The following is a 26,864-nucleotide window of genomic DNA, read 5'->3' on the forward strand; positions in this document are numbered from 1 at the left end:
TCGCAACCCTCGCGAAAATAGCCCTTTCTCTCTCGTTGGCAGGACTCATATTTGGCAACTTAGCAATTTCCCGTCTGGCCGAGACCCCCCTTTTGTGAAAAAAAAACAATGCTTAAGATGTTGCTCAAAATACATATAACACATCTAATTGTTAATTTAGTAATACAAATAGTATATTACAAACAATAGATATTAAATTGTTTTATACAGCTGTTTCGACCTCGTATGACCCAGGTTCGTTCGGGGCCAAAAGTAAGAAATTTCAGAAAGGAAGTTACGTAATTCAAAATCTGAAACATACTACAAACAACAGATGCACTTTCCACACAGCCTAATCATTTTGGTAGCTTACTTTACAGTATGTATTAAGGTATCAAAAGCCCAGGTTATTGTCCTTAAGTTGATAAGAACAAGTAGATAGGTATAACACTGCTTATTTCGTTCTGTAGGTGGTCCATGCACACCGGAACAGCACAAGTGTGACAACGGGCGCTGCATCTACAGATCCAATGTTTGCGACGGGATGTGTGACTGTGGAGGGACATGTGACGACGAAAATGGATGTTGTAAGTGTTTACAAAAGGTAGCTGTTTGTTTTGTCTCTACCGTCCTCGTAAAAGTGAGCGCCATATGAGAACGGGTGTCAAGGACGCATAATTATGTGGACGGCGTCTAGGACGCATACTTATGAGGACGGGCGTCAAGGACGCATACTTATGAGGACGGGCGTCAAGGACGCATACTTATGAGGATGGGCGTCAAGAACGCATACTTATGTGGGTGGACGAGTTTAATAATCACAAAATAGTTATTATTATATGCAGTGCTAGATATCTCTCTACACTTCTAGGCGTACTGTAGGTGCGATAGTGGTGCGTGTGTGTTGTTGTTTATATGTTAAATGTTATATTGCCCTGTATATATGCACAACTGATGAGCGGTATAGCTCAAAGTAATAAATGAACTTGAACTTGATGTGGGTGGACGGGCGTCAAGGACGCATACTTATGAGGCGGGCGTCAATGAGGCTTAATTATGAGGACGGGCGTCAAGGACGCATACTTATGAGGCGGGCGTCAATGAGGCTTAATTATGAGGACGGGCGTCAATGAGGCTTAATTATGAGGACGGGCGTCAAGGACGCATAATTATGTGGACGGGCGTCAAGGACGCATACTTATGAGGACGGGCGTCAAGGAGAAGTCAACAGGAGAGAACGAATAGACTTTGGTGATAATTATCTTAACAAAACTAAAATGACAGTTCATGTGTGATTTACGCCACAAAGTCCATTTTTAACGATAACTTTTGAGAAATGGTAATCATTTTTAATCGAGATTTTATTTGACTTTTACATTTTCATAGGATCAGAATTTACAATAGTTTCAGAACGAATTGATGTGAAGTGAGAAACATTTAAATAAAAAACGGTGTTTGTCGTAAAATCTCGTTAACCAGACCCAAATCATTTATAAGAATCTGGAAAGCGTGGTTGGAGAAACATTAGCAAATGCCATTATTATATATAACGATTTTAATATTAGTTCGCCTATATATTTCGCTGATGGGTTTTCTGAGATACTTTGATGTTGATTTCTGTGGAAAGTGTCTACTTGGCATGAAACATCCACGAGAATCTGCCAAATTAGCTCCGATTTCACAAACATATTTAACTTAATGAATTCCCTTAACTTAAATTTGCAGAGCATTGTTTGGAGGCAATGACACTCTCGTAAACACTTCTACTCGTGTTTCCGGACGTGTCTGACCTTGAAGCAAAGTTTGATTCTCGCCGTTAAATCTCGGTTAAGACAACGGGACTTACGATACAAACCGAGTTCAAAATAGCGAAGTGAAAATAAAATTCAACAGCAACCTTTCTTGTTCAAAGATTGGCTACAGGTGTATATTGTAACACAAGGTGTAGAAAACCAGACAGACCTTGCCAACAGAAACATACGTCAAAATGATACAATGTATTTATACAATGCCGTATATACAGTAAGTTTGTATACATGTATTCTTTCGGAACCAAATTAAAATAGTTTAGTGAAATGATGAATTAGCACGCCATCACTGATTACCATAGAAACCAATGTAAACTAAAAATAAGCACAATGATAATTTAGCGGAATACTTTCAGTGCGAAAAATGCTAAAATAAGATTACCGCAAAATGTGCACGGTTACAGTAATTTGAAAGGTTTCAGGAGTTAGGATTTGTACCTTTTACTTGTTGTTTCAGTGTCACAAGCCTGTCCCATTGGTGAAACCTACATGTGCAAGTTAAATGGTGAAAGTCAGAGGTGTATTCCGAAGGAATATCTGTGTAACGAAAACAACGACTGTCGAAATACCAAAGATGGAGCTGACGAATACTTTTGTTGTAAGTATCAGTAAACTTTATTTTTACTTTCATCAGTTTTTTCTGTAGCTACTTCTTTGACGAGCTGCTATGAAGTGAGTGCCAGCTATCACCATTTGTCTATAACTACTTCCCTGACTAGCTGGGATGTAGTGAGTATTATCTCTTCAAACACAAAAATTAAAAGAAAATTACCTTAACAGATATTATGACATTAATTAGCACTAATGTATGCCATTGTACTATTCTGACATACACATCTATGAAAGCTAGTACCTGGAGTAATTTCTTCACCTATCGTTGATATTCTGAAAAATGAGCGACATTTTCAAAAGAATTTGAAAACCATCATCTTAATTGATAAACGATATAGAAAATGCGTTATTGACTGCTGGTATCGGTGTTAATCATTAATAACTACGAATCACAACAATTGACCTGAATCCTCTATTATGTATCCCTGACCAGATACTTGTTTTCTGCTACACAGTGTAGGCTGCATCTTAAATAACAGGATAGAACTTGGCAATGTGCCGTCTCATTCTACAATATAACATATGGAAGCGAAATATTTATATAAAATATATCATTTCTTCACTGTATGTGTTATGACACCCATTGTGAGTGACAACAACAGCTTCAGTGCCTGCTTAAGCACGTGCATGTACGCAAGTGATCAAAAATCCAATTACAAAAACTATCATGGTTTCGATATACCTTGCCCATTTTTCATTGCACGCCATCGCACCCATTACATTGTAGCTGTCGTTATGTCATGTCAGGCAGATGGGAAAATACTATTTCAAACGTCAGAAAATCTTGAGAATCTCATAGAAAATTGATTTGAAATGTTTTACATATATGTTATTCCTCCTATATGATAGGTCTTGTAAACAATGATATTGATATAGCACAGTTTTTAAACTTAAACGTCTCATTAACAATGAGGCTAGTTTAATCGCGGTTTATTCAGAGTACACCCCAGTTTTTTGTGTTATTGCTCAATAAGGTAAGAAAATATTACAGTTAACCCTTATAATTTAATTAACAACGATAAGAAACATTTTCATTAAGATTAACATGTTTATTTTGCTCCAGATATTTAAAAACACCTCGATAAATTTTTGATCCATATTTTATCGCGCTTGTTGTGCGGACGTTTTCTCAAAACTAATAAATTATGTCATTTAAAACGAGGGATACATATCGTTGGCGCAATAGTTTCAACGTAAGCCAAACAGAGATCACAATTTAACATTTCCACGAATGGAGTCTATCTTAATATCAATTACCTATAAAATGTTATTTAACGTTGTTTGTGTATGACGCCATGACAAAGTTTCGTTTGTGTATGCCGCCATGACAACGTTTTGTTTGTGTATGACGCCATGACAACGTTTTGTTTGTGAATGACGCCATGGTAACGTTTTGTTTGTGTATGACGCCATGACAACGTTTTGTTTGTGTATGACGCCATGACAACGTTTTGTTTGTGTATGACGCCATTACAGCGTTTTGTTTGTGTATGACGCCATGACAACGTTTTGTTTGTGTACGACGCCATGACAACGTATTGTTTGTGTTTGACGCCATCAAAACGTTTAAATTTTTCTGCCCATCCTATGGTACACGATTTGTTACCCAATTAAACATTTAACAAGCCAACAAAAATATTTTCTTAACCAAACTATTGTCGTTATGTCAATTCAATAATACGCTACTTGTTGAAGTCTGACTCTAAAATATGAGTTTTCTTACATTGTTAATTTTCGCTAAAAGGTTAATCACTCCATTCACAAAAATATACAATATTCAAAAACTATTGTTATCTTTTTCATTGACAAAGATTTTGACATAACCGGATGCTGATATATACTGATGCTGATAACTCTGCTTCCTTTTTATCATTCCTTGTAATAAAATAAAAACTGTGTCAGATCTATATTTATTTTTTTATCATTGTTATTATATTGTTGCCACAGGGAATATAACCAACCAATGTGAGGACTTTCCAGAGAACAAGAGATCTGGTATAAAGAAGTTTTTCGCGTGTCCGGAGGGTCGATGTCTCCCTGCTGAAGGTCACGACAACGTTGTGTGTAACTACTTCCCGGACTGTCTAAATGGCGAAGACGAGCTGGGATGTGGTGAGTATCATCTCTCACCAGTTTGACTGTTACTACTTTCCATGACTAGCTGGGATGTGGTGAGTATCAGCTCTCGCCAGTTTGACTGTTACTACTTCACTGACTAGCTGTGATGTGGTGAGTACAACCTCTCACCATTGTCTGTAACTACTTCCCTGACTAGCTGTGATGTGGTGAGTACAACCTCTCACCATTGTCTGTAACTACTTCCCTGACTAGCTGTGATGTGTTGAGTACAACCTCTCACCATTGTCTGTAACTTCTTCACTGACTAGCTGGGATGTGGTGAGTACAACCTCTCACCATTGTCTGTAACTTCTTCACTGACTAGCTGGGATGTGGTGAGTACAACCTCTCACCATTGTCTGTAACTTCTTCCCTGACTGGCTGTTATGTGGTGAGTACAACCTCTCACCATTGTCTGTAACTTCTTCACTGACTAGCTGGGATGTGGTGAGTACAACCTCTCACCATTGTCTGTAACTACTTCCCCGACTAGCTGGGATGTGATGAGTATCATCTCTCACCATTGTCTGTAACTACTTCACTGACTAGCTGTGATGTGGTGAGTACAACCTCTCACCATTGTCTGTAACTACTTCCCCGACTAGCTGTGATGTGGTGAGTACAACCTCTCACCATTATCTGTAACTACTTCCCCGACTAGCTGTGATGTGGTGAGTACAACCTCTCACCATTGTCTGTAACTACTTCCCCGACTAGCTGTGATGTGGTGAGTATCATAGCACACCAATTTGACTGTAACTACTTCACTGACTAGCTGGGATGTGGTGAGTATCATATCTCACCAGGTTGACTTTAACTACTTCACTGACTAGCTGTGATGTGGTGAGTACAACCTCTCACCATTGTCTGTAACTACTTCCATGACTAGCTGTGATGTAGCGAGTATCATCTCTCACGAGTTTGACTGTAACTTCTTCACTGACTAGCTGGGATGTGGTGAGTACAACCTCTCACCATTGTCTGTAACTACTTCCCCGACTAGCTGGGATGTGATGAGTATCATCTCTCACCATTGTCTGTAACTACTTCACTGACTAGCTGTGATGTGGTGAGTACAACCTCTCACCATTGTCTGTAACTACTTCCCCGACTAGCTGTGATGTGGTGAGTACAACCTCTCACCATTATCTGTAACTACTTCCCCGACTAGCTGTGATGTGGTGAGTACAACCTCTCACCATTGTCTGTAACTACTTCCATGACTAGCTGTGATGTAGCGAGTATTATTTCTCACCAGTTTGACTGTAACTACTTTCCTGAGTAGCTGTGATGTAGCGAGTATTATTTCTCGCCAGTTTGACTGTAACTACTTTCCCTGAGTAGCTGGGATGTGGTGAGTACAACCTCTCACCAGTTTGACTGTAACTACTTCCCTGACTAGCTGTGATGTAGCGAGTATCATCTCTCACGAGTTTGTAACTACTTTTTGACGAGCTTTAATATAGGGAGTATCATCTCTCACCATTGTCTGTAACTACTTTTTGACGAGCTGTGATGTAGGGAGTATAATCGCTCACCAGTTTGACTGTAACTACTTCCCTGACGAGCTGAGTGTGTTCACATCACCAGTTTATCTGGCAGGTTTAGCATTACTTTATCCATCAAGGTCATTTATTACTAAGTTACTTTATCTTAACAATCAACCGTTCAAAATGAGACATTTATATTTTTGAAAAATTTGATTATCGTTTATGTATGATAGGTAGTCTAGTAAATGTGATTATGGTATTCTTCAGCCTATCTGGTTGAGGCATGTGTTGGATGTCACTGTGATCAATATCAGCATTTGACTTTTGAAATGTGTCAAAATATATTGATGTAGTCATAATGCATTGGGAGTCGTTTGAACCTCTACACTTGTTATCACTCTTTTCAAATTGGATGATATTTTCTACTCACTTTAACCTTTACTTATATTTGACGATAATCTAATATTTCAGTTTCAACTTATAGAATTGTAGTTTTGAGGCACCTTAAAGATTACTTAGTAGATTATTAAATTATGCTGTATTTTATTATAAATAAAATGATTTATTTTACTTGAAAACAATTTTGAGAATGTAATATATTTGTCAGATGTTGTTAAATGTTCAATCTAGGCATGATTTCTGTCAAAGTATTCTTTCAGAAAAAGGCTGAAGTTCTTTAAGACACCATGCATAAACCTGTTCGCCAGCCTCATAACCAGATATGTATATACAATGAGCAAAAACGTTGATATTGAAAAAAATTATCACAAGAAAATTACGTCACCACCAAACTCTGTAACAGCCTGAACTATAATTCTATCGTAAATCTTGCTTTATCGTTGAGAAATTTGTTACATCACCACCAAATTCTGTAACAGCCTGAACTATACTACTATTGTAGACCTTGGTTTATCATGTAGACATCTGTGACGTCACCACCAAATTCTGCAACAGCCTGAACTGTAATATTTGTGTAAACTTTGCTTTATCATAGAGAAATTTGTAACGTCACAACCAGATCCTGTGACAGCCTGAACTACAGTATATAGAGGATATATATACTGCGCACTCGTGAAAAATATCAAAATATTAGCCCACTCGTGAAATATATTTGGTATTACTGAAGACACTGTTAGATATTCTGTTTATTACATTTTTTATCAACGAAAAACCTACCCCGTATGCTAACTAGGCCTAATGTCAACAAAAAAAGTAGTTCCCCCTGTCCAGGTGCTGACATATATGTCAGGCTTTCTGATTGGTCAATTATTTTGCTATTTTCTAATCATTGATTTGATAAGTCAAATCAGCAAAAGTGATATTTTTCACTAGTGAAAAATATCACTTTTATAGAATGAATAATTTTTGATATTTCACTGGTAAAAATGTAATAAAATACTATTGTAGACCTTGCTTTATCATGGAGACATTTGTGACATCACCACCAAATCCTGTAACAGCCTGAACAATAATACCCTCGTGAATCTTGTTTTATCATGGAAATTTATGTGACGTCGAAACCAAATTCTGCAACAGCCTTAAAAGTACTATCATTAAGCATCATTTCTTTAATATCCTATTATGTTCTCGTGTCTTTAATCTTTCACAAGCATTAGCTTGACAACTCAAGAACATATTAAAATACTAGAAACTGATAGATTGGTCGTTTCCGTAATTAACAAAATTATCTAGCGTTACATATATCTAGTGGCGAAGCACCAATTAGAGACGAATATTTTAATTACCTATCTTTAGTTGTTCGTTGTGTGTTAGATCAAAGGAGAAAGCGTCTGTGATGGATTGACAGATGACTTTGTAGCATTTTAATTTGTACCCAGTGTAAATATATCATATCTAATGACGCTATAAATATATAATTATGTATAAATACATAAGATATGGTTAACAGTTAGTTTCTGAGTTATTTTCCCTAAATCTCCCTGCTACATCCATAGTTATATAAATTTATGATATCAATACAATAATAAACCTTGAAACAAGAAACAGTACCGGTAAGCACATCACGATAGTGTAGATGTGTAACTTCAGGCGTAAAATTTATAATTTTATAATGATTTACGTGATATTACGAGTAGTGTACACGATGTTCATTAACTTAATCAGTATATTTAGGCTTTGAGCTTTAATAGGATAGTTTTAGAAAATATTACACTGAAGAAAAGGCAAAACATTGACTTGATCTATAACCCGTGTGTTACATTGTTAGTTGTTTGTTACCCAGAAATATCAACATCAAAGATGTCCATATATTTAATGAGGGAATGACGGTTGATGGTTTTATGTGCGTACAAGTACGTGATTGAGATGTTCTCTGAACTGACAGGATATTGATCATAAAGGAGTCTACCGAAGGTTGATGGATCGGATGCAATGAATACAGAAGTCTTTTACGTTCTCATTCCCTTCCATGCTGTTTACCGATACACCATCGGCAAACTGGCTCACTAGTGCTGTGTGCTTTTTCCTTCGTCGACTCTCTGAAAGGAACAGGATGGTAGAAACTCTACTAAAAGAGCTTTAAATAAATGGCCTGATAATTTGGTACAGATTTTTTTTATTGTTTTTATAGTGTCACGTGCTTGTGATGTGACTCCCACTTAGAAGTCGCGTGTAGTGGGTATCATTTGCCCTAACGTTCCGCGGTGTCCCTACTATGTCCAATGACATTGCATTACAAATGCAGACACAGGTTAGAGTTGTATTGAATAATTTTACATGTCCGCATCAAAATTGTCGTTGTATTTTCCACTATTTACAGTTATTGCGTTATCTGTTTAATGCAGTGTGCCAATCATGCGAATGAAGCAATGCTTATTGAACTTATATTTATTCAAAACACATATCAACACGTTTTTAGACATGTTATTATACTGATCATCGTGTGCATGGTAATTAAAATCTAACAGACTGGCACCTTTACAGAAACATATATAGTTTTAACAATGCTATTTGTTAGAGTAATATCACTTGGTTGTTCTTTATTGTGATAACGTAAAGTACCTTTGGATAAAACATCAAACGGTTATTCTTCTGGAACACCTGGGCCCGTATTCATGAACTCATTCTCTTGCTCAAATATGATATTTATGTTAAACCATCTCGTTTAATCATGAAATAGCAGTTTAAAAAAAAATTGAGAATAATATCTCACTTGAGGTCTTTTCGAAATTCCTACAAATCATCGATTTTATTTTTAAAATTCGGATATAGGTTTTATCACCAAAAGTATTTGAGCCTGAGCCTAACATATGTCTTTGAGCATGATGAATACGTGCCAGTGGCGATGAACACAACCCACGTAATTATGATATATGTGATATTGTATAACTGTAGTTTAGGTTTCAAACTTTGGCTAGATAGCTTAAACAACAGGATGCAATGCAGTGTTTTATTTTGTACCTTGAAGGTGTGTCTCATGTCCCATTTAAGAGGTGTGTTTTGTGGGTAGCATTACGTGAAAGTTTATCAGGAAATTAATATCAACTCTATCTTAAAGAGCAAAAAAAAAAAAAAAAAAAAGTTAAATGGAAAAATGAAATACAGAACATGGACATGATATTGATGCACGGGAGTGTAGGATATGTGCTGGTTACGCACCGTCGTGCCCTGGTCTTTATTCTTTTCTTATTCAAGAGTATGTATCATAATAAACATTCTGTTCATGCAGTGACCTGTTTTATCGCTTTGGAATTATGGCTTCATTAACATGCCTCTATTCTTTGTTTCTGCATTTAGTTGGTGACACCAAGGATTATTGTTCGTTTCAGATGATTTGTCAGTACAATTTATATAACATGCATGTTTGACACTTATTAGATCTGTAATAATGTACAGTCGTATGCACTGTGTTAGATTACACCGGACATAATACATTTCTATACAAAATAACCAGTGGTGGGATGGATGTGATAAGGTGAGCTTAGTTGATGCCTGATAAGGTCATACAAAAGTAGAGCTGACTGCTATAGTGGCTAAGGCTGTATGGCAAGAATGGTATTGTTAATCAGATATATTGATATAATCATACATAACAATAACATTCTTCTAACACAATTATATATACTGTATTACTGACGGTCATGTTTGCGGATGAATCATTGTTATTTGAAGAATCAAACTGAAACGAGGCAGCCCTGAATGATGAAGATAATGACAACTTTGATGTGTGGCCAGTTCTAATATTTCCAAAGACAACATATTGATTAATTCCCTACTGAATTGAAATAATGATAGAGGTTTTCTATATGCAGAGATAATTGTTATAGAAAATGTGTCTTTATATCTTAAAAAAGCATGAATGCATGATGTTGACAGGTATGCAGCACCGTGGAACAAGTGAAAACAATTTTACTGGTGATTAATGATACGGCCACATTGTATACATGTGGCCTTGGGTTGTCTGGTTGTATGTCGGTATTGAAATGGTCTGATATCTCATCTCCACAAGGATGCGTTAGGTCTGGGGACAGATGGCGACTGATAGCATGTCCATGGTGTTATCCGCTGATATTTAACACAGATCTAGAGCATGCTAAAAGGCCTCTCATCACAATCAGCATCACACGTACCAGATGATGAAAGCAAGTTCTGGAAAATGTTAATTCGTCAGTTTACAAATTGAGCAATATCAACAAATAGAAAATGGAGGAATTTGATAAAGAGAAAACAGCATAGCTTTTTCCGCCTGTGGCTTTTAAGGTTCGTCTGAACAAAGATATATATTGCAGCAGTGTACTTGAATATCATACAAAATGTCACACCCGGCAAGCTCTGGTAGGTACAAAAAATGTATCTATCTGAAGGATTCATCTCTGCGATGCTTGTAGTGTAATTTCTAATTATACTGTATACAAAGGGTAGATAAGTGTTAAGGAATTGAAAATAAACAAATAATTAAACCAACAAACAAACTCCATTATCAATATCATTATTATAGGTGTAGTTTCATGGCCGAACAAGAACAATACCGAAATGATACATGATACTAAATCAAAATGAAAGCATTGGATGACGACATGCTGGTTGTAGTTTATTCAAAGATGAGCGTGGTACTTTTCTTTGGAAAATAGTCCAAAAAGATGTTTGTAATACTTATAATACAGATACGGTGATCTACTAATTGCCAATGCACCCTGTTTGAGTAAAATATGACAAGAGTGGGTTTCAAGATATCCTGTCTAGGGTTGGCCTTTCAGAGTGATTGCGCTATAAAGTCGGTCGTGAGTGTCTATCATTTCATCATTTATAAAGATCGTCCTCAAATGATCCTATTGTACAATGTATTATAGGATGCTACCAAGCCAAGCTATAGCTTATATGGCTTCCAGTCCCTTAATTTGGAATAAGATAAGTTATTTTTGATAATGTTATTCTTAAACAGACCAGATTATCAATAATAGATGGACAGAGATGGATATCATTGCCTCGGTAGTCAAACTTTTAGACTAATATGACATACACTGTATTCCTATAATTTTTTGAGCACATTAAGTGATATTTTATCATATACTATGTAACGCCTAAAGAAAGGGTCATTTTAATAAAATCATGTAAAACAGACATCGCTAGCTAAGTTCAGTCTGAGCACTTAATCAGACCAGTTACAACGCCAGTCTGTTCTACGGTAATATTGCCGGTATTCGGAATATTTCTTTTATTACAGTGTATTTACCGTGATTAAACCACTATCCCTTCGGAACGTCTCTGATAGGACGGTAGTGTAATAATGATTGGGTTGTCATCCCTTTAACCCATTGTAATAACATAACAGACTTTTTGTCTGAGCTTATAATCGCCTCTTATGTTCGAAGCATTATTTTTGCTGTAGTATATCCAATTTCTAATGATGGCCTTTTTAACGCAGTATAAACATTCAACAGCATATTATCTTTTTTATTGAATATTTCAATTTTGTTGATAATGTATCTGCCTTGCAAGCAATAAATAAAAGTTAAAATAAAGTTTTTTCATAACTTGTACCGATCATATATCAGACTGACTTGAAATGACGTTTGCATTAAGGTTATTTTAGCGTACTACTGAAAGCATACGTATATATAATTTTATCGATGACGTCCACGGAAGATGCTTGATGTATGAGAAAATACCGCCATTGTGGCAGTTGATCCGATTGTGTAACTAGACGCTTGACCTGCAGCAAGACCCAACGGTGACGGATTACTGATAACCAGTTGTGATCGTGTTTAGTAATCTATCATTTTAAATCCAGAAAACAAATGAAATTTCCCAAAACAAAACTGCCATTTGAAATGTATATTTAGTAATCAATTCGACAGATATTTGCTGTAAGTTGACGTAGTAATAATGGCTTATCGAGAAGAAATTATGCACGATGACGTTAATTTCACTGTAACGGAAACCAAACACTTGCCTGACTATGATATCTGTAGGGAAGCCTGTAGTATCTGCTTGACACTAAGCCTGTTTACTCTAGTTCGCTACTCAATCAAGTCTGCCGTAGACAATGAAGTTATCAACACCGGAGGAGCACTATCCTACAAAGCCCTCTCAATATACATGTGCCTTTTACATTAAGCGTTAAAGTCAAAATGAAACATACCCCCCCCCCCCCCCCACCCCAGTCTAGTGATTCGTATGGTTTATTCATGTCCTTCAGTATATTTATGCAGCTTTTGTAATATGCATTGAACCTTAGTTTTATGGGCCTGAATGTCACATTGTCCTAAGCATAGTACCAGTGAGTGGTTGTTCCACATAGACAGTCCATGAAACGCCAGTCATCTGTTTTTTATCGACGTTTTCTTCCTTATCTTTTAGTGGCAATTTATTGTATAAACACTTCAACCAACCCTTGATGCTGTAACTTACATAGTGCTAAGTTTTTTTTTCTGTTACAGCGTTAATCCGTTTCTTCTAATTGACCTTACATTACGTGTAATGTTTTGTTATTCATGCTTGAGGCTTACAAAGACTTGATTTTGTCGGTAAATATTGTTGCATTTGCAAAAAGTATTAGATTTATCTCATATTTAAATATTTATAAGTCATGTTTTCTAAAAGGAATACTCCGCTAATCGGAGGGTGTGACAGAGAAATCTTCAACCCGTGAGATAATATTCTGGGTTGTCTAACCCGAGGCTCTGCAGTGTTGGAAGATCAAAAATATCACATGCAGGGTTGAAGATTTCTCTGTCATCCTCAAGCCAAAGTGTTAATTATATTTCATATTTCGTTATTTACCCAAAATCCAGCTAATTGACAACTCTAAGCAACCATCCAATACAATTGTTTTGAATATCACAATTCGTTGCTACACGTAATACTAAAATTACGTATACATTAAAATCTAAATCTAATTGTCAAGCAAGTCACATGGATTAATGGCTGCAAGCAGGAAACATAATAGCTGTAGTCCGTCAAACACGTCGATATTTTCTTATGTTCTGTCACCACCATGTAATTATCCAGGTCGTTCGGAGTGGTATTGGCTTTGAGATCATCGGGAATTTTACATATCTAATTTGTTTCCATTTCAGATTTTATGTTGGTTATTATTTCTAAGCTTACGTCAACTACTTTCCTTGATCTTTCTTTACTATATAACCATCGTATTTTTTGAACGTGAATTTCCTTTTTTTTTCGCGGTAATACCACTCTTTTCATTTATGTAATGCAGTTTGACGGGTATTCGAATGAATACCATAACCTCAATATAGAAAGGTGACGGTTTCCTTGGGAGAATTTGATCAAGTGCAATTTGATGATTGTCTTCAATATATGTAGCTATATTTTCTGATTGTCGGCATTGTGATATACTCTGATTGTCGACATTGTGATATACTCTGATTGCTGACTTTGTGATATACTCTGATTGTCGACATTGTGATATACTCTGATTGTCGACATTGTACTATACTCTGATTGTTGACTTTGTGATATACTCTGATTGTCGACATTGTGATATACTCTGATTGTCGACATTGTGATATACTCTGATTGTCGACATTGTGATATACTCTGATTGTCGACATTGTGATATACTCTGATTGTCGGCATTGTGATATACTCTGATTGTTGACTTTATGATGAACTCTGATTGTTGACACTGTGATATACTCTGATTGTCGACATTGTGATATACTCTGATTGTCGACATTGTGATATACTCTGATTGTCGACATTGTGATATACTCTGATTGTCGACATTGTGATATACTCTGATTGTCGACATTGTGATATACTCTGATTGTCGGCATTGTGGTATACTCTGATTGCTGACTTTGTGATATACTCTGATTGTCGGCATTGTGATATACTCTGATTGTCGGCATTGCGATATACTCTGATTGTCGACATTGTGATATACTCTGATTGTCGACATTGTGATATACTCTGATTGTCGACATTGTGATATACTCTGATTGCTGACTTTGTGATATACTCTGATTGTCGACATTGTGATATACTCTGATTGTTGACATTGTGATATACTCTAATTGTTGACATCGTGATATACTCTGATTGTCGACATTGTGATATACTCTGATTGTCGACATTGTGATATACTCTGATTGTCGACATTGTGATTTACTCTGATTGTCGACATTGTGCTATACTCTGATTGTCGACATTGTGATATACTCTGATTGTCGGCATTGTGATATACTCTGATTGATGACATTGTGATATACTCTGATTGTCGACATTGTGATATACTCTGATTGTTGACATTGTGATATACTCTAATTGTTGACATCGTGATATACTCTGATTGTCGACATTGTGATATACTCTGATTGTCGACATTGTGGTATACTCTGATTGTCGACATTGTGATATACTCTGATTGTCGACATGTGATATACTCTGATTGTCGACATGTGATATACTCTGATTGTCGACATTGTGGTATACTCTGATTGTCGACATTGTGATATACTCTGAATGTCGACATTGTGATATACTCTGATTGTCGACATTGTGATATACTCTGATTGTCGACATTGTGATATACTCTGATTGTCGACATTGTACTATACTCTGATTGTTGACTTTGTGATATACTCTGATTGTCGACATTCTGATATACTCTGATTGTCGACATTGTGATATACTCTGATTGTCGACATTTTGATATACTCTGATTGCTGTCATTTTGATATAATCTGACATGTCAACATAATTGTGCTGCGCTTCCCAGGTCACTTTGAATATGTACCATTACAATTATTTGAAAAAGATTTGCATGATCGGATTCAACTGAACACTTCATGTCGAGGTCATTCAGTAAATCCTTCTGTTTTTTTGGCCTTAACATTGCCATGTTTGACTTGAGTCGTCGATGGTCAGTAAACATTACAACAAATAATAAATATATACATAAATAGATAAATGAATCAGTCAATAAATATGTGGTTTTAATTTTGAGTTTGTGTCACAGTTAAATAAGTTCTCTGTTATGTTTTTTTCCTGTTTGTGTATCATAACAGTTTTTTTAAGAGCAAACATATTGGATGTGTTTAATAGTATTTGTTCTCGTGTCAGTTTGCGTGCACACCTAATTATGAGAAGTACATAAAAAACATCGTTTCTCAGTGAAAATCTTTGCATCATTTCCTAGTATCAAGCTAACATCATTTCCCAGTAAAAATCTAACAGCATTCCCTAATGAAAATCATACATCATTTCCCAGTGAAAATCTAACATAATTTTCTAGTGAAAATCTTACATCATTTCCCAGTGATAAGCTAACATAATTTCCCAGCGAAAATCTAACATCGTTTCCCAGTGAAAAGCAAAGCTAAAGACAACGATAGGATTAACAAAAATACATATCAGAATAATCACTCATCTTTAGACGACATAAGATATATATTAATATACTTCTTCATGCACGACTCTGATGGTTTCGGATCCTCTCCTCTGGACCCCTGGAGTGAGGACATACGTAATACAGCGATACCTTGCATTGTAATGAGTAAACCCAGCATCGCTTTATCTGCCTAACGTTGTTCGCATATCTTCTGTTTACTTTAGATAAATTCATCTCCCGAGAGCATAACGCAACGGAATGATATTGTGAGTGTCGATGTCATTAACGACAGTCATACCGTACCACACTCCTGACTCTGGAGGGTCGAATTTACTAAAAGATGCGATTAAATGTAGAACACTCACTTTTACATCTGTAGGTATCAGAGATAGCACAATAGACGAAATCATATATTTCATGATATCTTTATTTTACTTAATTTTTTTGTACTATGTCTTTTATATGTGTATAAATAGTAACAGGGCACTGTTATTTAGTAGGGTACTACTGTTTAATATCGGTCGGTAATTGTTAAAAGAAATGGAAAATCGAATCATTAAAAAAGCAGGAAATATTTTCTGAAAAATCCCATATAAACTGTGTTACATTTATTTATTATTTTGGAGGTATTTCAGCTGAAAAAGAAAACAATGTACATGTAGTAATGTACCAATTAAATATCGGTACAGAACGTGCATAATGACAACAGGATCCAGTTCAGTAACACAAAACAAGAAGAAAACGCACTCCAGATTCCAAGTAACTAATACAAAACGAAATGTCTTCGGTATCCTAGAAAGAAAAATGTATCTACATATAGGTAGAATAGTGGTAAAATAATGCGAGCTGTATATACATTTGTATAAGGATGATACAAGGAAAATAATTATCAAGAATGTACAGAGGATTTTATGAACTGAAAAAAATAAATTTGCTGCAGCTAAGGATTCTGTCAGATAATATCTTATGAGAAGGGTCAATTTGAAGGGAAATAGATAAAGAATTTGCTGAAGCTGATGTTTCTGTCAAAGAGAGAGTATCTTATGAGAAGGGAGGTCAATTTGAAGGGAAATAGAGAAAATGATTTGCTGAAGCTAATGTTTTTGTAAGTAGTGAGAGAGAGTATCTCATGAGAAGGGAGGTCAATTTGAAGGAAAAGAGATAAATGATTTTCTGAAGCTGATCTTTCTGTTAGAGACAGTTTCTTATGAGAAGGGAGGTCAATTTGAAGGAAAAAAAAAAAGAGAAAATTAGTTATCATATATAGTATCTTATTCGAAGGGCGTTTAATTCAGAGGGGAATAGATACTTTGGAGGCTCACTTTGTATATGATACCACGGTAAAGCAGTTAAAGATCTCCATGTGTAATGGAAAAGTCAATTTCAAAGTACCATTGCATGCATTCTAGTATCGATTTCCGTTTACTTTACTATGAGTGAATGCTATAAGTATCTTTTCCTGCCGCGCCACCAACTTGAAATAATACGTTTTAGCCGGAAAAGTTCACTGATGCTATCATTATGCACTAATATGTAATTTGCTTAAAAAAAAGAGGCGACCAATGTTCAGTGCTCTTCACAATTGTCGGAAATTTAAAGAGATATATTAAGAATAAAGAGACAGACGTATATAAATTTTCCTGTGATACCAGGTCAAATTGTTCTTTTGTACATTAGAGCTATAATTGTATCAGAAACGAACTTGTTGCCATCTTCATTCTCAATTGTTTGTACTTTCATGAAGCACAAAAACGCTCAATTATATATATATTTTTTAAAGCATTAATTTTGCCTATGCACTATACTAATGAATGCATATATATAGATATATAGGGAGGGATAATACCAAAGCGAATTAGGTATATATAGCTACAGACAACTGGTATATTACGACGATATGCTGAGACAATAGTGTTTAATGAAAGCATTTTAATGATCTGAACTAGCTCTACCCAATCACCTTCATCTATATCACGTAACACCTACACGTATGATATTCATCAGGGTAGTCGGGAAGGCGTAGTGGTTAGCGCAATCTGCCTTTCCGATAGCGACATGGGCATTTGGAGAAACTGAACATATGATTTGATATAGATTGATATAAACATTGACGTCACAACCATGCCATCCGTAATTGTAGCATTTGGTTCTAACCGGTACCTCGTTATCATTTCAGATCACCCAGCATGCAGTCCTGACCAGTTCCGGTGTACTAGTGGACAGTGTATTCCCCGGAAGCTACAATGTGATTCATCCTTTGATTGTTATGATAGATCGGACGAGCTCGGCTGTGGTAAGTCAATGTCAGTGCAGTATCTATATAAAATAAGGTTGAAGGCAGAATCAATCAAACAAAAACGAAATGCAAACATTGCTTTGGACTGTCCTATCATATATATATTATCAGAAACAAAATTTAAGGATCATAGGTTATTTGGAATTTGACGACATAAATATTGTGCCGCATTACAGAGGGTCGTTTGTTCCCCACAGTTCTCAAAGTAAAGTTGCCGATGCATAATGTCTTTATCTTAGTTAAACTTCAAAACTCAAGATACCATGTGTAAAACTTTGAAAATTAGAAGTATTGGCAATTGGGTAATTGGAAGCATTTTGGTACAGGGGTTTTGAAGAAGTAACGCATTGGAATTTTTGAGATTTGGGTGCATAGATAAATGAGTTATCAAATATTTGGGGTATTGGAAATCTTTAAATAACAAGGTAACCTTTCAGCGTCATATCAAAAAAACAATTCTGTGATAAAATATTTTATTCCACCATTCCTCATCGGATAGAGAAAAATAGCATGGTCACCCTAAATTTGAAGTGTATTAAGACTGAAGAAGCTTTGTGAGGGAAACAAAGCAGCTATCTAGTTTTACGTCATCTTGACATGGCGGTGATTCTATCGTGGACAAAAGATAGCAAGACTTTTAGTTTAAATATGATGAAATGTGTTACTTGAATTAGCCGCAATAATAAAATCTTCACTCTTGTGTTAGACTTATCTGTCCATAGCTATATCACTACTCGCATGATGGCATTGCGTCTGAGAAAAATATACAGAATGCATAATTATCAACAAAAAATTTATTCTGAAATTTGTCTGAACTAAAATCTGAAATTTAACCACATGACTGTATTAAAACTAGCATCATTCCTGTATATAATGATATCTCAGACGTCTTCTAAAGTGATTTTTATAACAATATCTCAAATCTCTTATGATAGGATATCAAATCTTTTTTCAAGTGATTCTCATAAAATTATCTGAAAATTCTTCTTAAACGATTTTATAATATTATCTCAAACTTCTAAAGTCGTTCTTACAATAATATCTCAGACTTCTTCTGAAGTGATTCCTATTAAAGTTCTTTGAACTGCTCCTTAAATGTTTATACATTGTCGTTGTCTATTTTACCACAACAGAGGTATTCCCTTGCCTGCCCAGCCATCGTCACTGCCGGAGTGGACAGTGCGTACCTAAGGCGAACTGGTGCAACTACTTCCGGGACTGTCCAGACGGGTCCGATGAGGACAATTGTGGTAAATACACATTTCCCTGCATTCTGCGTTATTGATGACGATAAAGTAATATGTAGCCGATTCTTGTAATCATGTAATATGTGGATGCAAAACAAGACGTTACTTAACAAAAGACAACGAAATCAATTTGATCTACCTTGACTCATGCAAAAACGTTTTTCGAAGCTTGCTTAGGTTTTTCACTGTGGTGATATCACGTGCAATCAGGCACGTGTTGTATCTTATTGGTTGATTTTTTACACGTTGACCCTAAGTGTCACGCACCCAGTAGTCTAACACATATTGTTCAACTCTCAAGCTTTCTGGTTTTGCTATATAGTATCTCTCTAATCGATTGCGATGCTTGGATGGAGGCTATAACAAATGTATCGTCCTTTTGTGTGTGGGTATATACAGTAAGATTGTGGCCTTAGGGGGCCGTTAGCATGCTACAAAGAGTATTTTTGTTATTCTCCTTTATATATAGTTATTCTGTCTAGATGTAAGTCATTGTTTACCGTCTACAGCTAAAACATTCGACGATAAACTATTAGGTTTGTTCAGTTTATTTTTAACTCATATAGGAAAGGTAACATTTTACTGTATTATTGCAGCATTTTACTGTATTATTGCAGCATTTTACTGTGTTATTGCAGCATTTTAATGTGTATTTGCAGCATTTATATGTGTATTTGCAGCATTTATATGTGTATTTGCAGCATTTATATGTGTATTTGAAGCATTTATATGTGTATTTGCAGCATTTATATGTGTATTTGCAGCATTTATATGTGTATTTGCAGTATTTTACTGTATTATTGCAGCATTTTAATGTGTTATTAAGGATTGAATCTTGATTTGGTCGATTTCATGAGTTGCTCTTGAGACAAATTTAATGAACTGCGAAGCAGTTCATGTTGAATTTGTCTCAAGAGCAACTCAATTCATGACCCCTATGAAATCGACCAAATCAAGATTTAATCCTTATATTTCAATTGATATTTTGTGGAATAAAAAAGTCGGTCTAGATATTAATGTCTCGAAGCATGTGCAAGTCCAAATACGGAAAAGCCCGAGGAGTTCCGGATTATGCATGTCTAGTCGGTCGAGTAAAATAGTCCGGATTAAAAACAGGATTATTATGTCAAAATAAAAGTATTAAGCATATCTGGCCTTTCATAAAATACAAGAATACATTATGAATTTGATAATTTTAATAATTATTCCATGTTTATAACAACAATGTAGAAAAAGTGAAATCGTTTCGCGGAAGGATTTTAACCATGTATTCATACGCACTGATCAGTGTTAATCTGGTCAAATTCATGAGCAAATGAAACAGATTAAGTTTGGTAGTTTCATTGAGTCCAACTTGAGTAGAAATTGAAATATTTGTAATTGTAATTCTATTGCCTTTGTAACTCTATATTTATATATATGTGTTTTTATGTTACATTTAATCATTTTTTGTCTGGCGAGTTTATTATGACATTGTCGGTGTTGATGGTTTTTATTGTATCTGTTTGTCCTGCGCAGATAATTGAAAATATAAACGGTCTTATCACGAAATATGCCTACGTGTCACTATATATATATTTATTTGTCTATCTGATATAATTTTGTAACTCGATGATCGCACATATATTCCGTTAGTCTGGTCGATTGCCGTTTTATCTGCCCTATTTGAAGGTGAAATGGTATTTTGTCGATGTACTTTGCCCTCTGTGTCTTTCTGAAGCTGTTTCTGCCTATTTTGTTTCGTTGTCGATGTTCTTTGCAATCTGTGTCTTATTAAAGCTTTGTTTTGCTGTTATGTTTCGTTTTCGATGTTCTTTGCAATCTGTATCTTAAAGAAGCTTTGTTTTGCTGTTATGTTTTGTTGCCGATGTTCTTTGCAGTCTGTATCCTAAAGCAGCTTTGTTTTGTCCGTTATGTTTTGTGAATTGTCCTCTGTGTCTTACTTTAGTTATTTTTGTCCTTTTTGTATAGTACTTTGTCCTCTCTGTGCCTCGGTAAGCCTGTACTTTTGAGTATGGTGTCTTTGCTGATCATACCTTAGCATGTGATGTAGCACTATGAGCCAAACAAAAATACACTGCAGCCTGTCAAATCACACACAGCATTCATCACACACCTGGATCTCGCACTCAACAGGGGAGGCCTTCCTTAAGTGTATTAACTGTTGATAGGAGGTTAAACAATACAATACCTAACCAAACTTACCATGTGTCTTTGTGATCATGCTTAATTGTCTGATAGTGCATTATTTGTCGGATCAGCTGATGATAACCACATATTTACCGGTTTGGTCTAGTTTATCCTTGTAACATTAGGAATTAAGATTTTTAATGTAAATTTTATTCAATGCCATAGCTTTCTGGTGTATTTTGGCAACTGTTTGCTTTTCATTTTTAATATCACTTTGTATTTTATATTCTTGTATAGGTGGCGTTTCTTTTTTTTCAAAGATAGAATACTATACAATGCCTGAGTTATACTTTAATAAACTTCAGTTTTTGTATGAATAAAGCAATTACACTGTCGTTACACTGACATCAGGCAATTGAAAAATCGGGAAAGTACGTAACAGTGGTGAAGGGTTACAAAGATAAGAATGCAGCCCGAAAATACATTTAAACTTTATTTTAATAGTTGGAAAAAAAATATAACTTATGTTATTGTTAGGCAGTTTAGAGAGTTACGAGCCAAGTGAGTGTATATATATTATGGTATGTATACATGATTAGGGCTGTGTAATGAAGAAACTTTAAGAAGTGGTTTTAAAAGAGATACAAAAAGATACTCTGAGTGGTATTTTAACGAGAGGTACACATAAGGATATTCTGAGTTGTAGTTTAAAGAGGTACAAATAAGGAAATTCTTAGTAATAGTTTATAGAGGCCAAAATAAGGATAATTTAATTGAAGTTAAAAGAGGTACAAATAAGGAAATTCTTAGTAATAATTTATAAAGAGACCTATATAAAGACATTCTGAAGGATAGTTTAAAGAGGTACAAATAAGGATAATCTGAGCTGAAGTGTTAAGAGGCACAAATAAGGATAATGTGAGTTGTCATTGAAAGAGGCACTAATAAGGATAATTTGAGCTGAAGTGTAAAGAGCCACAAATAAGGATAATTTGAGCTGTAGTTAAAAAAGACGCATATAAAGATAATCTGATGCGTAGTTAAAAGAGGCTCAAATAAGGCAAACATGGACAATTTGAGTATTTCTTCCCTAATCTACAATGATTGATTAAAGCATACGATGTTAAGCAAACATTTACCGAGATATTTAAACAGGATGCATCTAACATTTTGTTATATGTAACGTAAATTGATGTGGGTATCTCCAGGTTAGATTTCGTATTGCTTATCGCACTAACAGCTATGGTCAAATAAGGATGGCTTTACTTGTGTGCAAGATGCATGCGTGTGGTGTTTGAGGGTGTGTGCGTGTGTTTCCTTGAAAACATCCATCATGAGACCACACCCGGCCATGTTAGGGAAACATTAGGAAGGGGAAAACTGTTTAGAAAAGAAAGATTCCCAAATTAAGTCTCCCTTACAAATCATGCTATTGGAGAAGCAGGAACTCTGTGTGCTTTAAGAAGTCTAGATTTCACACATTGTAATTGACACTGAAATCTGAAAAAAAAATAATTTCAAGTAGGTTTCCTTGAAGTCACATTAAAAACAAAAAAGGCAGTACACATTGAATACATGATGTTTGTTACAGACAGACCGATTCAGTGCCGGGAGGACGAGTTCCGGTGTAAGAATGGACAGTGTATTGACCGGGAGATGGTCTGTTACATGGGTCTGAACACCGAAAGACGAGGTTGTATGGATGGGTCTAACCTACACCGAGATCTTTGCGGTAAGAATGCCGATTTTATTATTTCTTATTGTGTGTTTGTATTGTCTATCACAGCATACTGTGCGAAGTCGTCGACGCCTGCCAGCATGCCTGGTGATTAACATGCAACGCAACTACATGTACCTCGGTTCATATTTTGTAAACGCGGCATTGTGTTTATTTTACTAGATCTTAGATGATATAGTATGTATCGTCAATGGAGAAGAAGACGGCTACGCCTTCGAAACCCATGTTCTTAAGATATATACATGTTTATACATTTTCGGTGTATTTGTTTATGCATGTGGATTGTCCATGTTTTATAACTTTTGCATAAGCATTTTGTTTTACATTTTTGTCTCTTTGATTATTTTTAATTTAAATATAATATACCTAGTCAATGACTTATCATACCGCATCGAACCTGAAATTAGTTTGACATTATTTATGCCATATACGTCTAAAATGTATTGAATAAGTTATCAATTTGCATGTTGCGTGATTGGTATTTTTTTCTGATTTCTATATCTAGCTGTCCCATTATGACGTCAGTCATGACATATGAAATAGAATAAAAAATAGGCCCTGTGCCCTTTTAGCCCCCAGTTTTGTCATACACATAAAGAAAATAGATTACTTAGATAGATCGCTAATTAAAAGATGTTTTGCCCTGTCTCTTTAAGTCTTCGTTGAAGAGTTAATATTTAGTTGTGTTTGTGTTATTTATAAAGGCATCTCCTCTAACCTTCAATATTGACGTCATCAGTATGATTTGAAGGTGTATTTATGTAATATAAACTGACTAATTAGCTATCTGATCTTGAAGAATGTACAAACCATCATGCTTGCAACTATGTTTGTCGTTGGTGAGATCATGATATCAAGGCTAATGGTTAGCACACGAATAATTCCGTTCAATTGTACCAAGGTTGTATTGATTGTATTTAGCCTTTGGGAATACCTCAGTGGTGATACTCACAAATCAGAGTGTTTAATGTTATAAATCCAGATCGCTTTCACCTCTTCCAATATGGTAACGATAAAATTAAGTCTATATCTACACTGGGTCACAGGTGGGTTTTTTTAAGTAAAAGAAAGAGTCAGCTATAGAATATCGCATAGGTCAACATTTAAACGTGTTTTTTTTTTCTCTTTTTCTTTTTCTTTTTTTTTGCGAGAATTTTTTCATTTAGTTTTTTCAAGTAACATTTTAGCAATTTAAACATGGCATAACTTGAGCCCGCACGGTCATTCGATTTTTTCTTAATAAATGTTGACATCTGAACTCAGCAAAATTTATTATAGAATGTACATATGGGTGAAGTGTGATATTAAATGTTCTTCTCTTTCTGTATTCTGGTAACAACACGTGCCTTTCAAAATAATTTATAAACATTTTGGTGAAAACTTCTGTGCATATTACTGATTTTGGTATTTATAATATGTTTACCAGCATGCTGCTTTTAGCTGTAAACCAACATATTTTCTCGGCGACTTAATTTCGCGGTTTTTTTTGCCTAACGACTTTTACGCGGCGATTGAATTTTGTTATTTACAATTATAAAAGCCAAACTAGATCTGCGTTGCGAGTCATTTCGCGACGATAAATTGTCGCAAATTTTAATCGCCCTCGAAATACGCGAAAATTAATGGCACGCCAAAATATGTTGGTTTAAAGTATTAAAGCATAACATCCAGCCCAGATATGTGCTAATCTAATTAATTCCACTCTCAGATCAGTTTCCGTATCTCTGCATTTTAAGAACCAATAAGATCCCTTTCATAGTTCCAAAGATTATAGAGGAAGTATCTTAATACAAAATGTCGTGAATTTTACATTTTACCACGCTTTCCAAATATAACATCTTTATTGGAGATATTGATGTACCCAGTTGTATGGAATCCAATTTTCAAGCATTTCACAGATTCTCTCGACAAATTCACATTAAAAATAAATGGTTCCTAAAAGGAGTACACTTTTGTTCGTTTTATATCTTAAAAATGAATTTCTTAGGCAATACACTAAAACGAGATTTCTGATTTAATTTTCCTGCAAACAATGTCTGTCTTTGAAAGTTCAGCATATATAAATTAATCCAATTAAAAGACCATTAAAAGTCTCGTGAAAGGAAACGTGTTTCAGTAGAATGATGTCTCAAGGTGGAATGGAGGATAATTCACCTTACTCTACACTGGCAAAGAGGCTTAGCGTCTTGTCGGTGACATCTCTAACAAATTACTAGTTGTTTGCGTGACATTTAAGATTGACAGAAGGATTATGGTAAGATGGACGGCCGTATAGTGTTAATGGAGTGTACACCAGCCTCCGCCTATATAATATAACCTGTATTCATAAATTGTTCGCGGAGAAAACTGTGTTTCTGCCAGCAAGGGCAAATACAGAGAATATCAAGCTAAGTGAAGTACATATGCATTGTGTAAACCTTTTCATAGAGGCACAACGGCGACAATATTGCTCACGAATCACTCACATGACCGTCACAATTTCCGCCGATAGGAACTCGGCAAGAAACTATTACATTCTTTCAAAGGCACGAAAATAAAGAGAGAGAAAGGAAATTAAGAAGAAATGAAAATTTCTGTACACGGACAGATGCTAACGTCACAACAAAAGATGGATGGAAGTAAACCTGAAAACAATCAGCGTTCAATTGATGCTGTATAATTTACTGACGAGGATCACGTTTACATCGAGACTTTAATGAACACCACTTGCAATTGCCATTTTGTATCATTGAAATAAAATTTGGTATTTGCTTTAATCTGAGGCTATTCCAAATGATAAACAGTATTCATTTTATCTTTGGACATCTCCGACAAAGAGTAGTTATGATCGATGAAGAAGAGCAGGCTTTTGTCAATTTTCTCCAATCTACCAAAGGTTGGGATCTTAATCGTATTAACCAGCTTGATAGAAAATACATTCAAATATTACATAGCTCTACATACAGATGACAGTTTGATAAGTTTGAATGAAGAATGATGGTTCCAGTAATATTTGTAATGAGCCTTTTACGAATATCAACGTACATTGGACAAATAAGAACAAAATGGAATCCGTCCTTTACTTGGTTTTGGTTTCAATAACGACGTAACATATTCGCCCCTGTGATAGTTCGATACAGGCCCTCTTCTATATAAAGCTTATGCGGTGAAAATCGTTATTTCGAAATACGCATTGTAAATTTGAAATTAAGTAGATTATTACAATAGTCTTCGAGAATAAACTTTGTTTGGTAAAATTATAATGTTAAGCTGTCTACAATGAATTTATATAACTAATATCTAGATGATCTTCTAATAAATTCATTTCTTGTTTGAATAAAAACATGTACCAAACCCTGCTCAAAGTAATGTAAAAATACTCTTTCGTTATGAACATGATGAATTCATGAGACACTATTAAAACCAGAAGACAACAACAATTTTTAATTTGACAACGCCAGTATACAATAAATATTATATTAATATGAGAAGCATTGATTACGCCGTGGGCAATATTGTATCTTGATAAATGCGTTTTCATAAGATCGGCAGATGATTAATAGTCCAACGATTTGTTATGCAGAGTTATGATAGTATATTAATTGCAAATTAATTTTTCATAATAGAAATAACAAACAGTCGAATCTCGTTTA

The 26,864-nt window shown here is 35.2% G+C and overlaps 1 protein-coding gene across 1 annotated transcript in view; it reads left to right on the forward strand.

Moving 5' to 3' along the window:
• The window catches only part of LOC117334445 (G-protein coupled receptor GRL101-like), a 135,219-nt gene that overhangs the window by 92,568 nt on the left and 15,787 nt on the right, over positions 1-26,864 (forward strand). Inside the window, exons 7-12 of the mRNA XM_033894077.1 lie at positions 450-566; positions 2,245-2,385; positions 4,347-4,511; positions 17,998-18,114; positions 19,251-19,367; positions 23,086-23,226. Coding sequence (XP_033749968.1) covers positions 450-566; positions 2,245-2,385; positions 4,347-4,511; positions 17,998-18,114; positions 19,251-19,367; positions 23,086-23,226 — 798 coding nt within the window. The remainder of the gene's footprint in view (positions 1-449; positions 567-2,244; positions 2,386-4,346; positions 4,512-17,997; positions 18,115-19,250; positions 19,368-23,085; positions 23,227-26,864) is intronic.

This window comes from Pecten maximus, chromosome 9 (genome assembly GCF_902652985.1).
Source record: "Pecten maximus chromosome 9, xPecMax1.1, whole genome shotgun sequence".
NCBI classification, from domain to species: domain Eukaryota; kingdom Metazoa; phylum Mollusca; class Bivalvia; order Pectinida; family Pectinidae; genus Pecten; species Pecten maximus.